The sequence below is a fragment of the Pseudorasbora parva genome, chromosome 2 (genome assembly GCF_024679245.1).
Source record: "Pseudorasbora parva isolate DD20220531a chromosome 2, ASM2467924v1, whole genome shotgun sequence".
Taxonomy (NCBI): Eukaryota; Metazoa; Chordata; class Actinopteri; order Cypriniformes; family Gobionidae; genus Pseudorasbora; species Pseudorasbora parva.
The window spans coordinates 30683068-30705628 of NC_090173.1; the positions used below are offsets into that span (position 1 = coordinate 30683068).

The 22561-nt window shown below is 37.6% G+C and overlaps 3 protein-coding genes across 8 annotated transcripts in view; 1 reads left to right on the top strand and 2 right to left on the bottom strand.

Moving 5' to 3' along the window:
* Positions 1 to 7: 7 nt before the first annotated feature.
* On the top strand, positions 8 to 10122 carry kcna7 (potassium voltage-gated channel, shaker-related subfamily, member 7). The gene is made up of 3 exons (XM_067415360.1): positions 8 to 862; positions 1748 to 2488; positions 8834 to 10122. Exons 2-3 carry the CDS (start codon positions 1784 to 1786, stop codon positions 9743 to 9745), a joined length of 1617 nt encoding a protein of 538 aa, XP_067271461.1. The 5' UTR covers positions 8 to 862; positions 1748 to 1783; the 3' UTR covers positions 9746 to 10122.
* A 728-nt stretch (positions 10123 to 10850) lies between these two features.
* Positions 10851 to 14662, bottom strand: fgf21 (fibroblast growth factor 21). Its single transcript, XM_067415436.1, has 4 exons — positions 13398 to 14662; positions 13061 to 13138; positions 12647 to 12750; positions 10851 to 11181 (listed from the first exon to the last, which is right to left on the bottom strand). Exons 1-4 carry the CDS (start codon positions 13549 to 13551, stop codon positions 10894 to 10896), a joined length of 624 nt encoding a protein of 207 aa, XP_067271537.1. The 5' UTR covers positions 13552 to 14662; the 3' UTR covers positions 10851 to 10893.
* A 120-nt stretch (positions 14663 to 14782) lies between these two features.
* slc1a9 (solute carrier family 1 member 9) overlaps positions 14783 to 22561 on the bottom strand; it is a 45222-nt gene continuing 37443 nt past the window's right edge. For all 6 annotated transcript variants that reach the window (XM_067415339.1, XM_067415331.1, XM_067415348.1 and 3 more), the window contains one exon: positions 14783 to 17193. In XM_067415339.1, the coding sequence (XP_067271440.1) occupies positions 16987 to 17193 (207 nt within the window). In that variant the 3' untranslated portion in view covers positions 14783 to 16986. The remainder of the gene's footprint in view (positions 17194 to 22561) is intronic.

The window sequence follows — 22561 nt, forward strand, 5'->3', positions numbered from 1 at the left end:
AAATATCGGACTTCCTATCACAAGTGTCAACAGAAACATCACGTGGGTTATGACTTGTAGTGTTCATCCTGAATAAAGAAAGAAAAAAATAAATATGCATTTCTATTCACTATTTGTATACATAATAATTTCTATAAATAATAATTCAACACCCAGTTTTTTCTTAATTGATTGAAATATTTATTTATACCTTAAACAAATCATATTTGAATCCATAATAATTCAATCTGCATTAGCCTACTATTTTAATAAACTACAAAATATTTAATGACAAACAAAAATTACTTTAAAAGATTTGATACATTTTCCAAGAACCCTGATTTAATTTAATTTATGTTCTAAATAACTATGTTCAGATTTTTTATCTGTATTGTGGATGGTTATGTTCAGAATAATTTTATATTTTGATCAAATATTAATATTGTTTCCTGGCAGAATTTTGGGTTGGGATCAATAAACATATTGCACATTTTTGTATAGTAAAGAAAAAATATATAAAAGAGAATAAATGAGAGAGGCATTTTAAGGTGGTTGCTGGTGTGAAGATGTTTTGGACAGTGAGCTGACGAGGGGACGAGGGGCTCTGGATTAAATTTCAGCATGACAGCATTCCCCAGAGCTGCAGTGAGCATGAGAGGAGCGTGAAGACAGTGACCTACAAACAGGTTTAAGTAGCTATCCTTACTGCACTGACGGACGGGAGAACAGAGTTTATGGTTCAGGGTACAGGAGAAAACACCTCCTGTTGGACTCATAGGGTAGACCGCCTGGCTGAAGGGGGGACAGTAGATACACAGCTCATGGTGTGGAGCAGGTAGGGAAGAAACACGGACAGCTGTTCTGGACATAAGGTCACTAGAGGGTAAGTGGAGGGACATAGTGTCTAAAAAACTTTTATTTATAATACTATAAATTCAGAATATTAAGAGATAATTACTACTCTCAGGGAATTCTGACACTTTTGTAGAAACCTTTTTTTTAATCCCTTGCCTTCATGTCTTGTCTAAATACTTCAGTTCACACGTTCTCTTAGTGTCTTCATATAAACTGGCTCTGTTCATTAAGTGTTATTCTCGAGGTGAGGGTCAAAGTAATAATGGAGTCAACACAGGGTTAGGACAGAGTGCATTAAATATTTGTATATGATTTCATGGGAGAATCATTTAAGTAAGGATCTTCTTCAGTTACGTAACTGAAAAAAATTATATATATATACATATATATATATTACATTACATATATTCATTACATAAATATTACATATTGTCAGCATTACATCATTCCATAATTTAAATTTTTACTATCATTAAAATAAAAAGAATATTGCTTTAAATTGATTAATTTGTTGGTTTGAATTTATTATAAATAGTTTTATATGTAATGATAGCAAACAAGATGTATACAATAAGGATGGAATGATATAATGCTAACATAATATTTACATATATACAAGTCAATAAATGCATAATAAATTAGATCAAAAATAGCAAGTAAGTGCAAAATAATGTAACATGTTTAAATACATTTCTATACTCAATATTTAATTAAAAGTCATTTAAAGCATGTGTTAACAGAAAATGAGATCTCTGTGTTGAAAAGGCTGTCAGGTGATTCTGGAACTGACACCAGGAGGAATGACCACTTCTGTTAGTCAGCCTTGCTGATACATGTCTAACATCAATTATATGTTTCTACAATCCTTTGACTGCTGGGTTCATTTCTAGCTGAAATAATTCTTTTTCTACAGCATATAACAGACTGAGTAAAAAAGAAAGAAGAAAAGATGGACAAAGGAGGAGGAGGAGGAGGAGGAGGAGGAGAAGGACCTGACAGTGGAATCGAGGGCAAAAATCAAGTAGAGGAAGAGGTCAGTGAGAGTGACAAGAAGATCAAGGACCAGCGCAACAAGGCAGAGAAGGGTGACAAAGAGAAGGGTGATAGAAAGAGAGAGAATAGAAGATCTGGTTCAATGTGTAGAGGAGGTTGGGCACTGTCTGAAAGACTGGCCATCAATGTGTCTGGCATGCGCTACGAGACACAGATTCGAACCCTGGCACAGTTCCCTGACTCTCTGCTCGGAGATCCTCTGCGCCGCCTGCGCTACTTTGACCCGCTCCGCAATGAGATCTTCCTAGACCGCAATCGATTCTGCTTTGATGCCATCCTCTACTTCTATCAGTCTGGAGGACGGTTACGGCGGCCTGCCAGTGTGCCTCTGGACGTCTTCATGGATGAACTACGGTTTTATGAGCTGGGAGAGGATATCATGACTCGGTTCAAGGAAGAAGAGGGCTTCCCCAAGGAGGAACCTCGGCCCCTGCCAGACAATGAGATCCAGCGTAAGCTGTGGATGCTCTTTGAACACCCAGAATCCTCTGGAGGCGCCCGCATCATTGCCATCATCAGCGTGATGGTGATTGTGGTCTCCATCCTGATCTTCTGTTTGGAAACGCTGCCTGACTTCAGAATAGAAAAGGAGATGAGAGAGGTGAGAGGATTTACAATGTTTGACCAGAATGTAGCTAACACAGGATTTACACATTGTTATTATCAATTGCTATTCCCCTACAGAGAATTTTACCATCATTACACATAACATGACTAACAACTTGCAGCAAAACCATAATGCGAAAGAATGGTAGAGTTAGCAAGAAGCAGATGGGTTCCTGAGCATTTGAATTGGACTATACTATACTATACTATACTATACTATACTATACTATACTATACTATACTATACTATACTATACTATACTATAATATACTATACTATACTATCCCACATTATACTATACTATACTATACTATACTATACTATACTATACTATACTATACTATACTATACTATACTATACTATACCACATTATACTATACTATACCACATTATACTATACTATACTATACTATACTATACTATACTATACTATACTATACTATACTATACTATACTATACTATACTATACCACATTTTACCATTATTACACATAACATGACTAACAACTTGCAGCAAAACCATAATGCGAAAGCAGCAGATGGGTTCCTGAGCATTTGAATTGGACTATACTATACTATACTATACTATACTATACTATACTATACTATACTATACTGTACTGTACTATACTATACTATACTATACTATACTATACTATACTATACTATACTATACTATACTATACTATACTATACCACATTATACTATACTATACTATACTATACTATACTATACTATACTATACTATACTATACTATACTATACTATACTATACTATACTATACTATACTATACCACATTATACTATACTATACTATACTATACTATACTATACTATACTATACTATACTATACTATACTATACTATACTATAGTACACTATAGTACACTATAGTACACTATACTATACTACACTATACTGTACCACATTACTACTAACTGTACTACACTATAGTACACTATTTAGTACTATACTGTACTACACTACACTACACTACACTGCACTATACTATACTATACTATACTATACTATACTATACTATACTATACTATACTATACTATACTATACTATACTATACCACATTACTACTACTGTACTACACTATAGTACACTATTTAGTACTATACTGTACTACACTACACTACACTACACTGCACTATACTATACTATACTATACTATACTATACTATACTATACTATACTATACCACATTACTACTACTGTACTACACTATAGTACACTATTTAGTACTATACTGTACTGTACTACACTACACTACACTGCACTATACTATACTATACCACATTATACTGTACTGTACTACACTACACAAACTATAGTATACTACACTACACTACACTACACTACACTATACTATACTATACTATACTATACTATACTATACTATACTATACTATACCACATTATACTATACTATACTATACTATACTATACTATACTATACTATACTATACTATACTATACTATACCACATTATACTATACTATACTATACTATACTATACTATACTATACTATACTATACTATACTATACTATACTACATTATACTATACTATACTATACTATACTATACTATACTATACTATACTATACTATACTATACCACATTACTACTACTGTACTACACTATAGTACACTATTTAGTACTATACTGTACTGTACTACACTACACTGCACTATACTATACTATACCACATTATACTGTACTGTACGACACTACACAAACTATAGTATACTACACTACACTACACTATACTATACTATACTATACTATACTATACTATACTATACTATACTATACTACACTATGCTATACCACGTTACTACTACTGTACTACACCACATTATACTAAACTGTACTACGCTATACTGTACTACACTACACTAAACTATAGTATACTACACTACACTGTACTGTACTGTACTACACTATATTATATTATATTCATTTCTGATTACAGGACAAGTGTGGATATCTACCAATCCTTGAAATTAGACAAAAAAAAAAAAAAACTTCTCATAGCATTTGTGACAGAGAGAAAAAAAAACAGATGTTTACATTTTTAAAGGTTGACATGTTGAAAAAAAACATGAAGAAAATAACACTGAGGCTAGTGTTGTTTGTATTATATACATTTTAGAGCATTTCGCAAAGTTGTCCAAGTACCATGTGTAATATGTTTATGCACACTCAATATTAAATTTCTATCAATTGTAAAATCAATCTTATACTGAATACATATGCATTTTCACTGATTATATACACGTCATATACAAAACCACATTTAAAATAACAAAAAAGTGTACATTTGCAGTGTGAAAAGTTACATTAAAATAAAATAAAGCACATATGAAGAGTTTGGGGGCAGGAGAGAGTGTAGGGTTATTGCTGAGATTATTTTAGAAGCGTCGTTAAATCTGATACACATTGGGAGCAGAGACTCTGTGGTGTTGGAAAACAGTCAAGTGAGTCCATGGAGAGATTCAATTGGCATACACAGATAGAAAAAAGGGAAGGAGATGAGAAATGACAAGATGACAGGTGACAGTATGAAAGAGTGTTTGTGCCTGATCGAGTGCGGGGAAAATAGTGAGGCGCAATGCAGGGTGGGGTAGTGTGCAAGGAGGGAAAGTTAGTAAAGAGTATCAAGTTAGTTTCCCAGCAGCGATCCACAACCCAGCAGCCTCAACACGCTGCCAAAGCAGCTCAGAAATTCTACATGGATCAGACAGTTAACGACAAGTAGGCCTAAACTAAAGCGGGTGAGAGAGAGTTGTGGAGGGTTATTCTCAAATTTCACCTTAGAGATCTAAGGTGTTATTTTTAGAGTAAGGACAACCCTTCAGTGCACATTAACACAGATACAGGGACTTGTATTAATAAACAGACCCACTCAAATGCTGAAATAGGAATGGAAACACACACTTCCACAACATCTTATGATGACTTTAGCAAAATCAAAATAAGCACTACGGAAGAGAACACATAAGAGCCAGCTAGCCAGACACAAGTTCACACATAGCACACATGCATATACACATCTCACATGTCATACCATCTAATCTCCTCACTTACTCTTTTAAAATCTGTTTACCAAGCAAACACACATGCTTAGCTTTGTTTTATACCACTGGTTATTTAAGTAAGGTTATAAATCTTTAGGGAAACATATTTTAAAATACCCCTACTCTGGTTACCTATTACTCACATACTGATGTGGTTTGCCCTTGTGTACATGTTACACTAAGTAAATTCTTTATTGAGTTGTAGTGATAAAGAGCAAAAATGACCGACCTTTGAGTGAAAGGTCATACTTTGACCCTAAAAGCAGAACGAGACCTTCAAGAAGAGGTTATCAAATGAGCAACCAAATTATTTCTGTCAGACACTTGTTAGGCAAAGCTTGTCTGGCCCCAAATGCAATGTCAAAAATTTAAATTATTATATTCTTTGGGTGCATATCTGCAGTCTCAGGATGACTAGAGACAGGACCGGCCCGACTCAAGGTGCGATTCGCTGACTGAAAATGCCTGCATGTCTTTTTAAGTTCAACTGGCTATAGCGGGCTTAAAGGGAGCTCTCTGTAGACCAGTGTTACATGTATGGTCTGTTTTGGTTGTTTTTCTCCTTGTACTTCCTGTTTTGAGTCGTCACATGTTCCTTTGTTCTGTGTCCCGCCACTTTTCCGTTGTCATAGTTACCGTGTTTAGTTTAGTCCCATTCAGCTGTGTTTATTTAATTGTCATCATTGTCACCTGTCCCCCTCGTTTAGTTAGTCAATCAGTATTTAGTCCTCCCCAGTTCACTCTGTCTTTGTCCGGTCTCACATTAAGGTAATGGTGTTAGATGTTCTGTTTTAAGTCTGAATTAAATAAAGCCAGTTTTGTTTGGAAGTTTTGAATCTCCTCTTCTCTGCTGCATCCAACACCCATAACAACCAGAAAGGACCAGAGAGAGGTCCCAGGGGTGATGAGGTGTGGTTTGGGAGGACTTAACCTCCTGGTGCCTCTCAGGAACCTGTTGTACCTGCCTCGTGGTGCATTGTGATGTGCTGCGATGGTGGCCACATACGCCTTCAATGTGGAGGGGGACAGCCTATGCTTCAAGCCCTTTTGAAGGAAGGAAAGCACAGAGCCAATCAGTATTTCGGGGGGTCTTCCCGTCAGGAAGAACACCACTCAGCGAACAGACTCCACTTCAAAGCATAAGCTTGCCTAGTAGAGGGGACTTGAGCAATAGTGTCATGCCCATCTCAGGACTCGGCAGTGTAGCCAGCACTAAAGCGGTCTCAGATGCTTTAAACCAGCTGTAGATGCCATATGTCCCAGGAGCCTCTAACGACAGTGGGTGAGATGCTCTGTCATACTGACGAATCCAACTCCACACCTAAAAGAAATGCTCTGCATGGGGGAGAGCTTGCTCTTTACCAGTTGACCCAAAGCCCAAAATGGCTGAGGTGCCTGAGCATCAGGTCCCTGTATTCGCATAACCGATCCTTAGAGTAAGCTAGAATTAGCCAGTCATCGAGATTGAGGATGCAAATGCTCACCCGCCTGAGGGGGTAAGAGCAGCCTCAGCAACTTTGGTAAAGACACGGGGAGACAGGGACAGGCCAAAAGGGAGGACATTGTAATGATATGCTTGACCCTTGAACTCAAAGCGTGAACTCAAAGCGTGAACTCAAAGCGAACTGTCTGTGTCGAGGGAGAATCTAGACATAAAAGTAAGAGTCCTTTAGGTTGATCGCTGCAAACCAATCCAGAGAGAGAACACGTGAGGATGCATTTCTGCATGAGCATCTTGAACGGGAGCTTGTGGAGGGCATCCTGGTTCAGAGCAGCCCCCTTCATCTCTGGGCCACCCATCTCAGAGCCACTTTGATGTGTGCTTTGATGGTGTAGCAGTCTGGACGGACAGCATTGCCTCCCTGCGGGAGGCTCGGGTGGACGCAATGCTTCTGGTGTTCCCGAAGATGGTGCAGCCGCAGGGAGACTCCCTCAGCGATGAGCAGGCTGTGACTTGGTAGCAGTGTCACGCCGGAGTCGGATGCACTTTATTGCCTGAGTCTGCTTCTGGACTGCCAAAAACTGCTGGGCAAAGTCCTTGACAGTGAGGAAGAGGCCAGCCTGGGAGATGAGGGTGCTGAGAAAGCAAACTTTGTCGCCATTCTTCTTCCCAGCCAGGTTCAACCAGAGATAGAGTTCTTGTACCACCAGTGTGGATATCGTCTGGCTGTGCCATAGCTTTCATCACAGCTCCTGCAACAACCCTCATGTGCCTCTTTGAGAGATTTTGCCTGATGGACCTCCTGGATCCATGGCACGCAGGGCGAAGGTGGCCTGTCCTGCGGCACTGTAAGCCTTAGTAGCCAGGGCCGCTGTCATCTTACTGAACGACAAAATGCAGAATGGTGAAGCGCTGCACTCTCACCATGTTTAGCACACAGCTGGATGGGCCTTCACACCGGCAGAGAGATCCCACGATGAGCTGCAAAACAATATACATTTCTGTTTTCTTGGGTAATATCTCCTGTTAGCAATTAAAACTGCTGTTTGCTCTAAAAGTAATGCTCTTAAACAGAGAATGATTGGAATGAGCGATCACTGTCACAACCGCTCGGCTCCAAAGCAAAATATGAATGAAGTAAGTAATGCCAGTCATATTTATACCTGTATATTTGGTTATATTTGAGTATGACTGACTGCATGCAAATCTCACTGGCTTGTTTAGTTACCACTTAGAGGTGAGCAGGTTCCTAGGCGAAACCCCATGACGTAATGTCGAACGTGATTGACTGGATGGGAACAAATTATACTTATGAGCCAGTTATTTTTATTGAATCAGGAATATGCAGCACAGTGTAGACCAGAACTCAAATGCATGACTAATGAGTCTGTTCTTTTTAGAGATTTGAACAGTTTTTGCTTGTTTTGCACCGCTATTTTTTTTTAAAACTAAGTTTACTTGAAGAAATTCCATAGAAAATCATATACTGTATTTAGTTATAATAGTTTAATAGTTTTAAATACCTAACTGAAAAACTTATTTAATGTTTTTGTTATTGTGGGTTATAACAAATTAAGTTGTCCCAAAAGGGTTTGCCCAATTTAGCTCACTTTCGGGTAGAACTTTTTCCCCAAAATATGGTTAACATACACACACAGATGTTAAAAAAAGTTAAACGTTTCAAAAGCACAACATTTTAAAAATATTATTATACTTTGAATATGCAAAATGGTCTTTATACTCTTACCATCAGTTTCCAAATTCTGCATTTCATTTCTCTTTTATTCTTTCCTGTCTTTTTTTCAGCAAAATGCATACCATTCTCACCTCGGTGGAAACAGTACCACAAACATCCCGATATCTTCTCCCTTCCATGATCCATTCTTCCTGGTGGAGACCATGTGCATCTGCTGGTTCTCATTTGAGCTATTGATGCGTTTTGCTTGCTCTCCCAGTAAGATGGTCTTCTTCAAGGATGTGATGAACATCATAGACTTCTTTGCCATCATTCCCTACTTCGTCACGCTCGGCACCGAGCTGGCCAAGTCTAAAGGAGCGACGCCGTCTGTGTCGCTGGCTATCATAAGAGTCATCCGTCTGGTTCGAGTTTTCAGAATCTTCAAGTTGTCTCGCCACTCCAAAGGCCTTCAGATCCTTGGCCAGACGCTGAAGGCCAGCTTGAGAGAGCTGGCGCTGCTCATCTTCTTCCTGTTTATCGGAGTCATCCTGTTTTCCTCAGCTGTGTACTTTGCCGAGGTGGACAGCCCGGACACGTCCTTCACCAGCATCCCAGAAGCCTTCTGGTGGGCTGTGGTCTCCATGACGACTGTGGGGTATGGCGACATGTACCCGGTAACGGTGGGTGGAAAGCTCGTGGGCTCCATGTGCGCCATCGCGGGCGTGCTCACCATCTCGCTTCCCGTTCCTGTCATCGTTTCTAACTTCAGCTACTTCTACCACCGTGAGACTGAGTGTGTAGACAACCAGGAGTACACACACGTCAGTACCTCTGTTTGGGAGGAGGAAGAGGGTGGTGAAGAAGGAGAAGATGGCGAGGAAGGGCCTGAGGAACAGGGAGACCGTGTTCCTCTTGAAGGAGGCACGACCTACAGGGGGATCTGCGCCCCTCTCAATGGGACTCTCCTGGCTGGGCTTTGTGCGGGGCAGGCCGGAGAGCAAAGTGTAGGGAGCGTTTACCCACTAGTCACCCAAGTCTGAGAGACTGGAGAACAAAAAGGGGGAATGAGAGACTACTTGGGGATGGTGGGAAAGAGGAATGCAAGCAACAGAACACAATTGACACAGAGGCTGAGAAGTATGAAGAAGTCAAAAAAAAAAACATTGATATTAACCTCCATAAAACATTTTCTAACGTTCCGGTTACAAAACCTTTATTTTGACATCACAACCTTTACACTGAATGTATTTATTTCTGAAACTATTTTCATCTTTTCAGAGAGTTGCGTCTTAATACTTGGATGCATTTGTTAAAATTGCTGCGCATAAGCTAAGCTGCGTAATACAAGCGTTTGCACTTTTGCTTTAAAGATCTTACTGGAATTCTCAACATACAGTGTGTGTATGTATGTGTGTGTATATATATATATATATATATATATATATATATATATATATATATATATATATATATATGTGTGTGTATATATATATATATATATATATATATATATATATATATATATATATATATATATATATACACTGCATATATATATAAGACTTATTCATAGGAAGAAACACCATGCGGTGTCATTTAAATGTCATGTATTTTGTCACCCAGGTTGCAGCCATGAATGTGCCAGGGATTTGTGTGCCTGACGGATGGCTAAAGTCTTAAGCTTAATTCGTCTGGAACAGTTTAATGTTACTGCTGTTATGAATGACACTGTTGAAGTGATGTGGATGAGAGATATGTGTCTATGTTTGTGTGTGTATTTAAAAGCTTTTAAGCAAAATATGTAATATCTAATGTGTGTGTGTTTGTGTGCTCTATGAATTATGTAACTCTGAGCCATGTTTGTGTACTATTTATTAAAATTTTTAATCACACATAAATCATACTGAAGTGACTCAGTGAACTACAAAAAGAACAAGCAAATCTGCTCCAGCAGATATCCATCACATTATTTAAAATACAATGTTTAATTGAATAATTATTCAATGTTTAATAAAACAATATTTAAGTTAAAAATGATACTTACATTCATTTAAATAATCTTTAGCAAATAAATAAATAAATTCAAATAAATACAGTTTCAGGCAACAAATAGAGTAACAAAACATTTTAAACCTTGCACTGCAGTGTTAATGTAAAGTGTGCCTCCATAACTGATGTTCACCGGTTCTCATTTCTTAGTATGCAGACTGGGACTGAATAGAGTCTGTGATTGATGTCCCATTCCAAGTGGGTCATCAGAGTCCAGGTTAATATACTGTTTCACTGCCTGTATCTGGCTGTCCTCTGCCACCTTATTCATAATGGGGAGGAACCGAGAAAGTGGAGCACCGTGTTTCCGCCCAGACTGCTTTGAGGTGAGCAGCACAGGAAGCTTTGTGTGTGGAGAAAGGAAAGCAGAATATCCATCTTCCAGCAGCAATTCCTTAAAGGTGCAGTCTTTTTTGATGTATTGCAGCTGAAAGAGAAAACAAAACTCATGAACAAAACCAGATGAGTTCAAGTCTCTAGTGAAAGTGATAAAAGCTCCTTAAATAATTATACTGTAACAGCTCATTCACTGTTCACTATGAATAATGTTGCTAGCCATGTCCAAGCAATTCCAGTAAAAAAAAGGGGAAAAAAAGAAAGAAACATAAGATAAAATATAATAAAATCTACATTATGATTAAAAAAGACAGAAAGGTAATTGAGTAGTGGTAAATAGAAAAGTATTTATTAATTATAAAATCATTATTTATAAATACATTTTATATCAATGATTTTAAATCTTTAAAAATACAATATCCAGTTCAAATGTTTAGGGGCTGGTAAATGTGTTTAATGTTTTTGAAAGAAGTTCCTTATGCTCACCACAGTAATATTGTGGACTATTATTAGAATTTAAAATAACTGTTTCCTTTTTTCAATGTATTTAAAAATGTAATTTATTCCTGTGATGGCAACGCTGAATTTTCAGCATCATTACGATCATATGATCTTTCAGAAATCCTTCTATTATGATTTGCTTATCTAGAAACATTTCTTATTCACTGTAAAAAAAAGAAAGTCGGGCCCCAATTGAACATTTTCTAGTGACTAATCACATCAAATTTTTTCAACTAAAAAATGTAGATGTGATCTCAGGTAAAAGAACAAATAATATTTTGGTCCAAAAATAACAAAAAATACGCATTTATTCAGCATTGTTTTCTCTTCCGTGTTCCTCAAATAAAAATTAAAACGGTCATGAATCATGATTCGGATTGTGTGCAAAACTGGCAAACTGCTGAACTCACGTGACATTGGCGATCCGAATCACGAATCAATCTGCTGAATCACGACCATTTGATTCTTTATTTGAGGTTTGAAAACAAACGCGGAAGAGAAGACAATGCTGAATAAAGTCGTATTTTTTGCTATTTTTGGACCAAAATGTATTGTCGACGCTTCAAAAGAGTCTAACTAACCAACTGATGTCACATATGGACTACTTTGATGATGTTTTCACTACCTTCTGGACGTGGACAGCGAGCGGGCATACACTTACATTCAAAGGACAGAAAGGCCTGGGACTAAATCTAAAATATCTTAAACTGTGTTCCGAGGATGAACGGAGGTCTTACGGGTGTGGAACGACATTGGGGTGAGTCATTAATGAAAGAAATTACATTTTTGGGTGAACTAACTTAACCCTTTAATGCATTTAACAGTATATTGATCAAACATCATTATACCCTCATATGTTTAAATAATAATGCAAATTATTAAGTGATTAAAAATGTTTTAAGCAAACTATTTTATACTGCTCTCTAAAAAAGCTAAACCAGAATGGTGTCTTTATAATTGATTGCTAAAAAAAAAAAAAAAAAACGTTTTAAATTGACATAGCTATGTACTTTATTGGATGTTTCATATTTGCAATGACGAGATAATGTCCATACCTGTCCTTTCAAGTTGTCTTCATCATCCACACAGAGGATGAGAGATGTAGCCACACTTTTGATGACCGTCTCACCCGCTTGCACTGAACGCAGTTCCAGCACACCTGCAGCGCAGCAAACACACACCACACCTCCGTCAGTACCGTAATTTACATGCATCACCTTTGGACCTCAAATACTAACAACAACTGCCACCATGAAATATTTTCATTACATCAAACCAAAATGACAACAAACGTCTATTACTATACATCTATTACTTGCATAATCACTGCTATCTTCGATATTATGAATTCATTATCTCTTTGATAAGGATTTTTCCTTTGGAGACATTTGGAGAATAATCTTGACGGTTACTTAATGACTACTCTTACAGAGTGTGCTCTTTAACTCATGTTTGCAGAAGCTGCTTACAGTTTTGTCCCTTTTCCGGAGACCCTCTGACGGAGCCATCAGGATTCATTTCAAGGAACAGCCCATGTGATTTGGTCTCTAAAATAAACAAAACCACACAGAGACACATGAACACACTTAACGCCATTACCGCAAGCCGTTAGTCTTTTCTCTTTAGGAACAAAACACAGTACACCTGCAGTGCAAAACAAATGCCCTGAAATAAAACAGTTTGTAAACATAAACTAAAAAATGGAAGACGGAAGAAAGTAGCACATCACAATTACTCAGCAAATGGTAACATCTGACTGTAAATACATTAATAAGAACATTGCAATAAATTAAAGGTCAGGGTTACCTGTGTAGAGCAGGAGTTCCCTTACTTGTGTGTCGAACGGTAGAGGCACGTTCTGTGCAGGAACATACATACACCAACAAAGTGTTGGAAACAGAGTAAAAAAGATGAAAAAACTGGCAAGAAACATCATTGACCAAGCCGACCGGGTGGGCATCAATAGATTTTGATGATTTGAATGAATAGAAATAGAAATTTGATGATATCCGAAGGGGAAAAAAATATCCTTAAAAATGAAATAACTGAAATAATAAATCTTAAGCTTTACTGGAATATTACATAAAATCTAAAAACTATAAAGTTAAGGCTACAGCTTGTGCAAAGAACTGAGCCGTGATATCTCCAAGACTTCCAGATATGATGGTCTCCACAGAAGACATGTCCCAGTAAAACTCGTATTTATATGCTAGTTACGAGAGAGAGCGGCGGAGAATCCATGAGTCACTCAAGTACGAAAAGGAAAAATGATAACAAACTTGTTTTCAGGAAATGAACCAGGATAAACTGATGGTAAATCTCACATGGCCATGCCAGTCATGCCAGAGAACAGGGGACCCCCGACTTCGCGATCAAGAGGACAACAAAAGTTTGCAGATCAGAGATTAATGAATGTTTATTCAATATAAAGAGTTTCAGTTATTTCCCAAGTATTAAGAGGAAATGGGAGTGGAGGTGGCAGTTTAAACAGAACAGATAAGAGGCCATAAAAACCACTTGGTGCTTGTCAGTGCGTTCTCACCAGGAGATGACAAGATGTGAGGACACTGCACTACTGGTCAGGTAGAGAGGGCAGTGTGGAATCAAATTATGATCTATTCATTTTTTTTAATTAGAAACTTACAGTGTGCATGTCTTATCTTAATAAAAGATAACACAATCTTGCCAGCCTGGTCTGTCAATAATTGTCAGATTCCAGTAAGTGATTAAAGACTGTAAGGTGCAATTGGACAGCTGGGCTCCAACAAGTGATGGCTGATGTCCTTAAAGGCTCACATCCTTTCCCCCAATTGCCATTTTGCCCTTTCATCCTAATACAACTCCCTTAAGCTTTCCTACTCTGTGTCTGTGACGTCCAGGGGTCCCAGAATAACGTCAGTGTCCCTTGTAATCATCTGTCTCTTGCCTCACTGTTGTCCTGGGAAGAATGAGGAGGATTGATGTCTTTCTGGCCATCTGCTGCTCTCTGTCATCCTTTGCTCTCTCCTTCGCTCTTCTTTGAGCGGATTAAATGTCTTTAAATGTCATTGTGCGAGAAAATTTTGACTCCGTGTGCACGAAGGGATTTGGTTCGACCACCGGTCTTAATGCGAGAGCGAGACAGGATTTAAACGTGCTTCACGTTGACATTAACTCTTACACAAGAGGCATTAAAGCACAAACCACTCAAATAAGTTTAAAATAAATTGTTAAGATTTTATTACGCACACCACAGACAGCGGCTGATGTGGTAGTATGAATTCAGGGACAAGGGGAGACCATGAGGCGTTTCAGAGATATACATTTATGGGAAAATAATTTAAAGTCTATCAGACATACATGAGTCAGACAAAAGACATCATAAACAACAGCAATTTTTTTTTCTATTTCGAGTGCAACACTAGATGATCGTGAATATCAATAATAGCAAATGACAACTAAATTAACATCAAAGTAATTCTTAAATTGTAAAGGGAAAAAAAAAATCTCTTTCTGAGGTTGTTCTTTCATAGATGAAAAGGCTCAAAGGATTTTTTAGTTATGCTTTAAGTATCCATTTCATAAAATAAATAAATAAATCAATAAATAAATCAATAAATAAACTAATACAATTGTTGATGTACAGTAAGATTACAGAACTATATTGTCCATTGCTTATGATTTGGGAAATAATTGATGAGAAAGTTCATAGTGAAATGTGAGATGTGAGATGTGAGATGGAAGATTTAGATATCATTTTATACAATTTGAGATGTGGGGTCTGTATTACGCTCTTTTTTTTCTGACTTCAGCAAAAGTCTCCAATTTCTCTCCATTTTATTTCATGGGAGAAACATTTGAGATATCCATATTTTATTGTATTTGCACTACCATTTAAAAGTTTGGAGTCTGTACATTTTTGAAAAGTATTTTCTAAGGAAGTCTTTTAAGCTCACAATGGCTGCATTTATTTGATTTAAAAAAATGCAGTAATATTTTGAAACATAATTATAAATTAAAAGAACTATCTATTTGAATATACTTAAATATAGTAAACATATAAAATAATTTTAATTTGTCGCATGATCCTTCATAAAACAGTCAACATTTCTTATTATTATCATTATGTTGAAAACAGCTGTGTTGCTTAATATCTTTGTCAAAACGAACATTTTTGATAAATAGAAAGATCAAAAGAACAGAATTGATTTGAAATAGATTTTTTGCAACATTATATATGAATAAAAGTATTTTTTTAAACAACGTACAGATCCTGAACAGTAGTGTATTTATCTATAATTTATGATTATTATAATTAATACAAATAATTTATGAAAGGATTTAATGTTTAAAAGAAAGTACATTTCAAATGATTTAAATAAATAAAACAATTATCTGCAATGCTTTTGGCAATTTGTACTAAAGCATCTCATGGCAATAAAGCAAAATTATTAAAAAATAAAAATAAACATCTAATTTGTGTTTTTTAATAGGCTGGATGTGAGTGAGAACTACACTGACATTCATGAGAGTGGATGGCTTGCCTTGCACAATGACAGTAACGTACTACGTCAGGTTTGTGTAACTGCACTTGGCCTAGTGACTTTGAAGTGTATAAGCCTGACGTCACTTCCACTAATCTAAACAGTGGTTGCATGCACAGGTCAATTTGTGCATGCAAATGACGTTTTCAGTATATGATTCACTTTTTTAAGACATGCGGAACGAAAAGAACATAGAGGGGTATGGGGAGAAACTTCCTTGTGTTACTCACAGTTGCTTGTGACGTCATTGTCACCGTCAAAAGAAAAATCCAACACATCATAAAATGGGAAGTTTGGAACACTTTGGACTGTTTATAGTAACCAACTGCCTCGACTCATTTGAACAGCATATTGTCATTTCTTTGTTTATGTTGCACTGGAACAGTGAACAGAAGACATTTAGGCTCTAAAAGTAAACGGAGGCAGCTCAAATGAGTCAATGCTCTCTTTTCCTTCATTGAATAAGTCTGGACTTTACAGTGCAGTACAGAACCAGTATCCTAGTAGCTATAAATTATATGACAGGGAAGTCAAAGACTAAATAAAATCAAGAGTGGCACAGCACGTGCAATAAACGCTCAAAGCACTCGTCCGGTTTATTACTGAAATCCTGTAAAAGCAAATATCCAATAAAAGCAAATAAGCTGTAAATTACAAACAACTGGTGCTGCTAGACTATAAAGCTGACACTAAGAAACATACTTGCCAGTGAACCCTCTATTCGATTATGTCAAGTTTCTTAAAGCAGAACAAACACACAACACACGTAAGTCTTTGCCAAACATCAAAACACCAGCTTTCATCCAGCAAGGTGGGTGCTGAAATACAGAAGAAGTATTGTGAAAATGTGATAAAGCTTCGTCCGTTCCTGTTCAGGGCAGGTCACAAGGTGGGACGGCATGGCGTCTGTCGTACGCCGTGTCATCGCTTTCCTCTCCATCACTCGCCACATCCATCATTCGTTCTTCCTCCTCAGTCTCACTCCCTTTATCCCGCTCCCGTTCTCGCAGTCTCTCTCTTTCTCTGTCTCTTTCCCGGTCTCTGCCTCTCTCTCGGAAACCTCTGGGAAGTGTGGTAATCTGCAGGATATAAAGCGATGAACGTCAGGGAACAATATCCACCCAACAAAAACATCATAGTTGACCTGATCAGACTTAATATAATAGTTTACTCATTCTTATGTCTTTTTAAACCACATTGTAAAATATATTGGCTTTTTTTCTTCAGAAAAATGTACTGTTTATTGGTTACCTGTACATTATTTGACCTGTTCCTGGTTTTTGCCAGGAACAGCTATGAATTTATTATATAACTGATGGTGTAAAACAGTAAAAGGACATTCCTAGACGTCCCTGTGTGTTAGGTCAAATATCATTATATCTTTTATAAAGAAATGCAGAGGTGTGGACTCGAGTGAGTCATGTGACTTGGACTCGAGTCAGACTCGAGTCATGAATTTGATGACTTCGGACTCGACTCGACAAAATGTACAAAGACTTGCAACTCGACTTGGACTTTAACATCAATGACTCGTGACTTCACTTGGACTTGAGCCTTATGACTCGAGAAGACTTGCTACTTCCCATGAAAACCTGGGGTAATTTTTCTTTCACACGGCCGCGCAGCTCTCAGTGTATCTGCATCTGTGAAAAAAATCTGCACCTGTATGCATCATAGACAGTAAAAGAAATGGACACAGCGACCCCATTGACGTCTACGGCGAAATAATGAAGTCAACCTAGGGGCACTCACTTCCTGATGGCTGAGCGAACTGCGCAGGCTCAGACTAAGCTTGACGACGTAGATGTGACGTGAGCTAGAGCCCTGCACGGGCCTCAAATCTAGGCCCTAGCCCGGCCCGGGCCCGAGACGCTGAGGCCCTAGCCCGGCCCGTGTCCGACAGCTTATCAAAATTCTCGGCCCGAGTCCGACTGGAGCCCGTTTTTTTTTTTTTTTTTTTTTTTTTTTTTTTTTTTTTTACATTGTTGCAGCCATTAAAATAGTTCTGTTTTGTTTTTAATGTCAAAGTAGTTATTTTTCGTTTCGTTTCTTTAGTACGTTAATTTAGAAAAATGTTTAGAGCATTTTTTTGTTTGTTAAATTAAAGTTTTAATTTTTTTAAGTGACGACCAAAAGCGGCCAGCGGCCGACAGTGAGTTAACCGCATATTTAATTAATTTAATTTAATCTAATTAGTCTCTCAAATCAACTCTTGACTTGTCTTGCCTATAATAAAATCCATAAAACACTTCAAGCATCACAATGTTAGTTAATTTCGCCAACTATTACCACCAGTAGCCTAAAAGGCATTTTTGACGAGCTGAGGCAGGCTGATTCTGCTCGCGGCTCTCGCAAACGGAGCTAAACAAATAAAATAAAAAAAGCACATGCAGGTTGTCTTATAGCCTACCTTACACCTACGCAAATGAATATAAATCCCATCTTCAATTCCCGGGGTATATGCTCATTTAACGGAGTTTACAGCAACGGAAGCAAAAGATTAAGATGCATTTTATTCAGCAGCTGATTTCAGATTCAAATACCACATAAGAGAGCGCGACGCACTGGTAAGATAATGATCTCATTCATCTCATTCATTTTTATTGAAGATGATGGTGTTTTTGACTATCTTAGACTTATTTTAAGTTTCATTTACGGCCATTTGCGTTGGCTTGCATTAGTCATTTGCGGCGATGCGTGTTGCAGCACCATCATATCTATCTGACTACAACATATAGCCCATAAAACATTGTGACACATAATGACATAATGTTTGAAAGTCTGTAGGTTAACATAAATGCAGATAGGACTAATTGTAATAATAAAAGACAACATAGCCTAATTATCGATTTTGAAATATTAAACCAGTCAATACAGAACGAATTATTCTGTAGCCTTTTGCCGTCAATACCATGGATATGGCATGGGCCGGCTGCTGCCGAAGTTGTCTTTGCTGTATCAATAGGCAATATATTTATATTTAACATGAAGTATAGGGCTTCCCTGTACATTAATAGCACCAGACGCCCCGCGGATGACACGCAACAGAAACGCCATGCTCACACCACGCTTGCAGTGTGTCTCCGTGCTGAAGAAACGCGCGCTGCTGCTGGCGCGGACTCTGAACCTATGCTCTGAACACTGTGCGAGCCATCTTGACAGTCGCGTTAGCTATTATGGTCTCGTGTTGTTTCCACCAGCGCAGAACTCATTGTTCCTTTTAATTGATAAAATAAATATAAAACGAAGGAGAAGCCTATAAAAAGGCCCGAAGCCCGGCCCGCGTTTTAGGTATGACATGAAAATTGGCCCGAAGCCCGGCCCGAGGGGTGTAAAAAAGTCGGGGCCCGTCGGGCTCGGGCATAAATGCAGGGCTTTAACGTGAGCCTCCTGTCTGACAGCTGTGAGTCTTCTAGTAGATGTGGAAAGCGAAATCTGAATCACGTTGTTTAAATATTTTCTCCCGTTGCTTTTGGCTCACTATGGGCTTCTCCCCATTCTTCCCCCTTGACTTTATCAGACTAGTCTCCAGGACATGTCTCCACGTCCCCCCGACTGCCTCATAGACAGTAAAAGATTGCCTGGGAGCGTCTCCTCAGGTCTATACGGTAATTTCTCAACTGTGCGACAGGGTCGCGTTGGTTATGACGCAATCATTAGCCTATTTTTACAAAAACAGCTACTGCGGGGCGATAGTGTAAGATACAAGGTAATGGAGCCTTTTGTACATTGTCGTGTTTCTTTAGAAATAAACAATGGACAAATGGAGTCTTTAAACGTCTCAGATGTAAAGTTATTCACTGTCAAAGTGACTCAAAAATGAATGGGAGTCAATGGGATGCTAACAGCAGGTGATGGCTGGGTTAGCAATGGCAGCCCCTAGGGGTGGAACGCTTTCCGAGCGCTAGATTACCCCCTTGGTATGCATGCAGAGAGTACGCGCGCTGCCTCCACGACATCCAATCACTGTAGTCCCGCGCATGGTCCCGCGTTGGTTTGATTCGACAGTATCCATAGCTACCAAGTCCGCGTATAACACGTGACTTTGGCCTTTTTTTATTGGCAAGTCGCGGTAAAAAATCTCGAGTTGCGGGTCGCGGTTTTTTGGGCTTATTAGAAAAAGTGTGGTTGCTTGTTAGGAAAATATGACAAGCAACTTCGTTTCTTTACATTTATGGTCGCTGTTTTGTCCAAATACATTGACTGACACTGTCTTCTCACAGTTAATAGCCATAGTGCAACTATACAAGTGCTGTATTCATTCGTCCTCATACATCCCGCCTCCTTCCCTTCATTGAAGAAAAATCGCGTTCAACGTGCAGGCATGTGATATGATGTTATAAATGTAATGATAGTTTGTAGACGTAAATAGACGTATACATTTTATTTTTTATTTTTTTTACACACAATGCAACCAGCAGAGATGTACAGAGATGGAGAGGAAACAGGGAGGTGAGCCACCTAATTTAATTTTAAAAATATTTTTTATAATGTAGGCTATTTATTATGACAGGCTATTATCAAAACAGAAAAAGAAACAAAAGTATAGACTACTAATAATAACAGTAGGTATAGTTCGAATGTATTTTTACGTTGCTATATTGCAGCGCTCCCAGTGTTTTCCTGGGCACCAACTCCCAATCATAGACTGTAAAAAAAAGGGCATATTAATCCTAAATAGTAGCTATGTGATATTAGTAATTTTCAATAGTATTTTGAGCAGATTGCACATTGAGATGCAGGGCTTATCCTTTTTACGGTTTATAGTGTGCATGTTCACCACTGCTCCTAATATGTGTGCAATAACTCCGACTGGAGTTGCCATATTCCTTCAAGTCACTTTTTCTCTTTTTCCATTTCCAAACCTCTTCTGTTCACAGTCTTTATTGCAACTTGAAGAATTTTGTAAAATCCCATCTGTATTTGCTATTTAAACTCCAAGAGATTACAATTTAATATGTTGCAGGCTCACTTATTGATAAATTATTGATCATAAATTATACTGATAATAATAAATAATATAATAATATTGGGCTTGTTTTGGGCCCTCCACCCCTCTGTATTCTTCATACCTGAGAAGAATATGAAACAGATGTCAGAAAATCCCTTATAGCCTCACATGTTGTATTTGAAACTTTTCTTTACTCATATCAGTGTTGTTGTGTTAATATTCATTGTCTATTATACACTACGGTAGACGATAATATTTCAGTTTCAGTGTATGCAATATTAAGAATATTTTAACTGCTTCAAAAGTCATAAGAAAGCCCTTTCCCTCAAGAAACTGAAGTCATATGCTTTATAGCAGTGCTTTTCAAAGTGGGGACAGGGACCCCTGGGGGTCGCGAGGGGGTGCTAGGGGGGCCATGGCAAGCTGGCATAAAAAGTATAGCAAAACAAAATAATTGAATAAATTAAATTATTAAAGTAAACCAAATGAAACCAAAAATAAGCTAAACAATATTCCAATAAAGGCCCTAAGTTTAGGCTAAAAGGACCCATGTCTATTTGAAAGTTGAACTGTTTTGCAATATGAGGTCAATACAATACAGGACTGAAGCTGCTGTGCATTGTTCTAGTGCAATATGCTGTTGAAATACAAGCATTTTCTGTGAAAATTTAAATTGTCTTTTTTTCTTCTTTTTTTCTTCTTTTTTTACTGTATGTCATTGTATAAAAAGATGTATAAATAAATACAAATCTTACAGACATACATGATTTGTATAATTTTATTTCTGTGGTAAGATGACTTGAAGTGACTCAAAAACTAAAATGGTAGGACTTTGGACTCGACTCGAGACTTGCTTCATCTTTGACTCGACTTGACTCGGGACTCGAAGGCAAAGACTTGAGACTTACTTGTGACTTGCATAACAATGACTTTGTCCCACCTCTGAAGAAATGTGTTTATACCCAGCTTATTTTAATGGTGTTTTGTCTTTGTGTGAATGACCCTGTACACCAACTATATCTATATTCATCAGCCTTCTATTGTATCATTTTATATATATATATATATATATATATATATATATATATATATATATATATATATATATATATATATATATATACACATTTTTTTAATGGATATATAAATATATATAAGTTGCCAGCCACTGTCATTGCCAGTTGTTCAAATGTTCATGACCTCTAAAATATTTTATTGTATGAATATCGGAACATGCTGAACTGAATGATTTTTATCAACACTTTAATGTGGGTAAGTTTCATAAACTTACCACCACCCCCCACCCCCGAAGACTAGGAAAAAAATTGAACTAAGCTATCCTTTTAGTGCCCGTTTCTGCTTCTTCTTTACCTGTGTTTTGAACTGGAGATTCTGTACTCTTTCAGAAGCTGTAAAATAGCACCCCCTAACTTATAACAGTGAAAACATGGATTGCTGGAAGATTCTGTCTATGGCGGGGAAAGAGTTAAAAGGGT

Coding starts and splice junctions, on each gene's coding strand:
- kcna7 (XM_067415360.1), top strand. CDS start 1,784: ATGGACAAAGGAGGAGGAGGAGGAGGAGGAGGAGGAGAAGGACCTGAC. Junction 2,489..8,833: donor TAGAAAAGGAGATGAGAGAG/GTGAGAGGATTT, acceptor TCTTTTTTTCAG/CAAAATGCATACCATTCTCA.
- fgf21 (XM_067415436.1), bottom strand. CDS start 13,551: ATGCCCACCCGGTCGGCTTGGTCAATGATGTTTCTTGCCAGTTTTTTC. Junction 13,139..13,397: donor GGAACTCCTGCTCTACACAG/GTAACCCTGACC, acceptor TGTTTATTTTAG/AGACCAAATCACATGGGCTG. Junction 12,751..13,060: donor TCCGGAAAAGGGACAAAACT/GTAAGCAGCTTC, acceptor GCTGCGCTGCAG/GTGTGCTGGAACTGCGTTCA.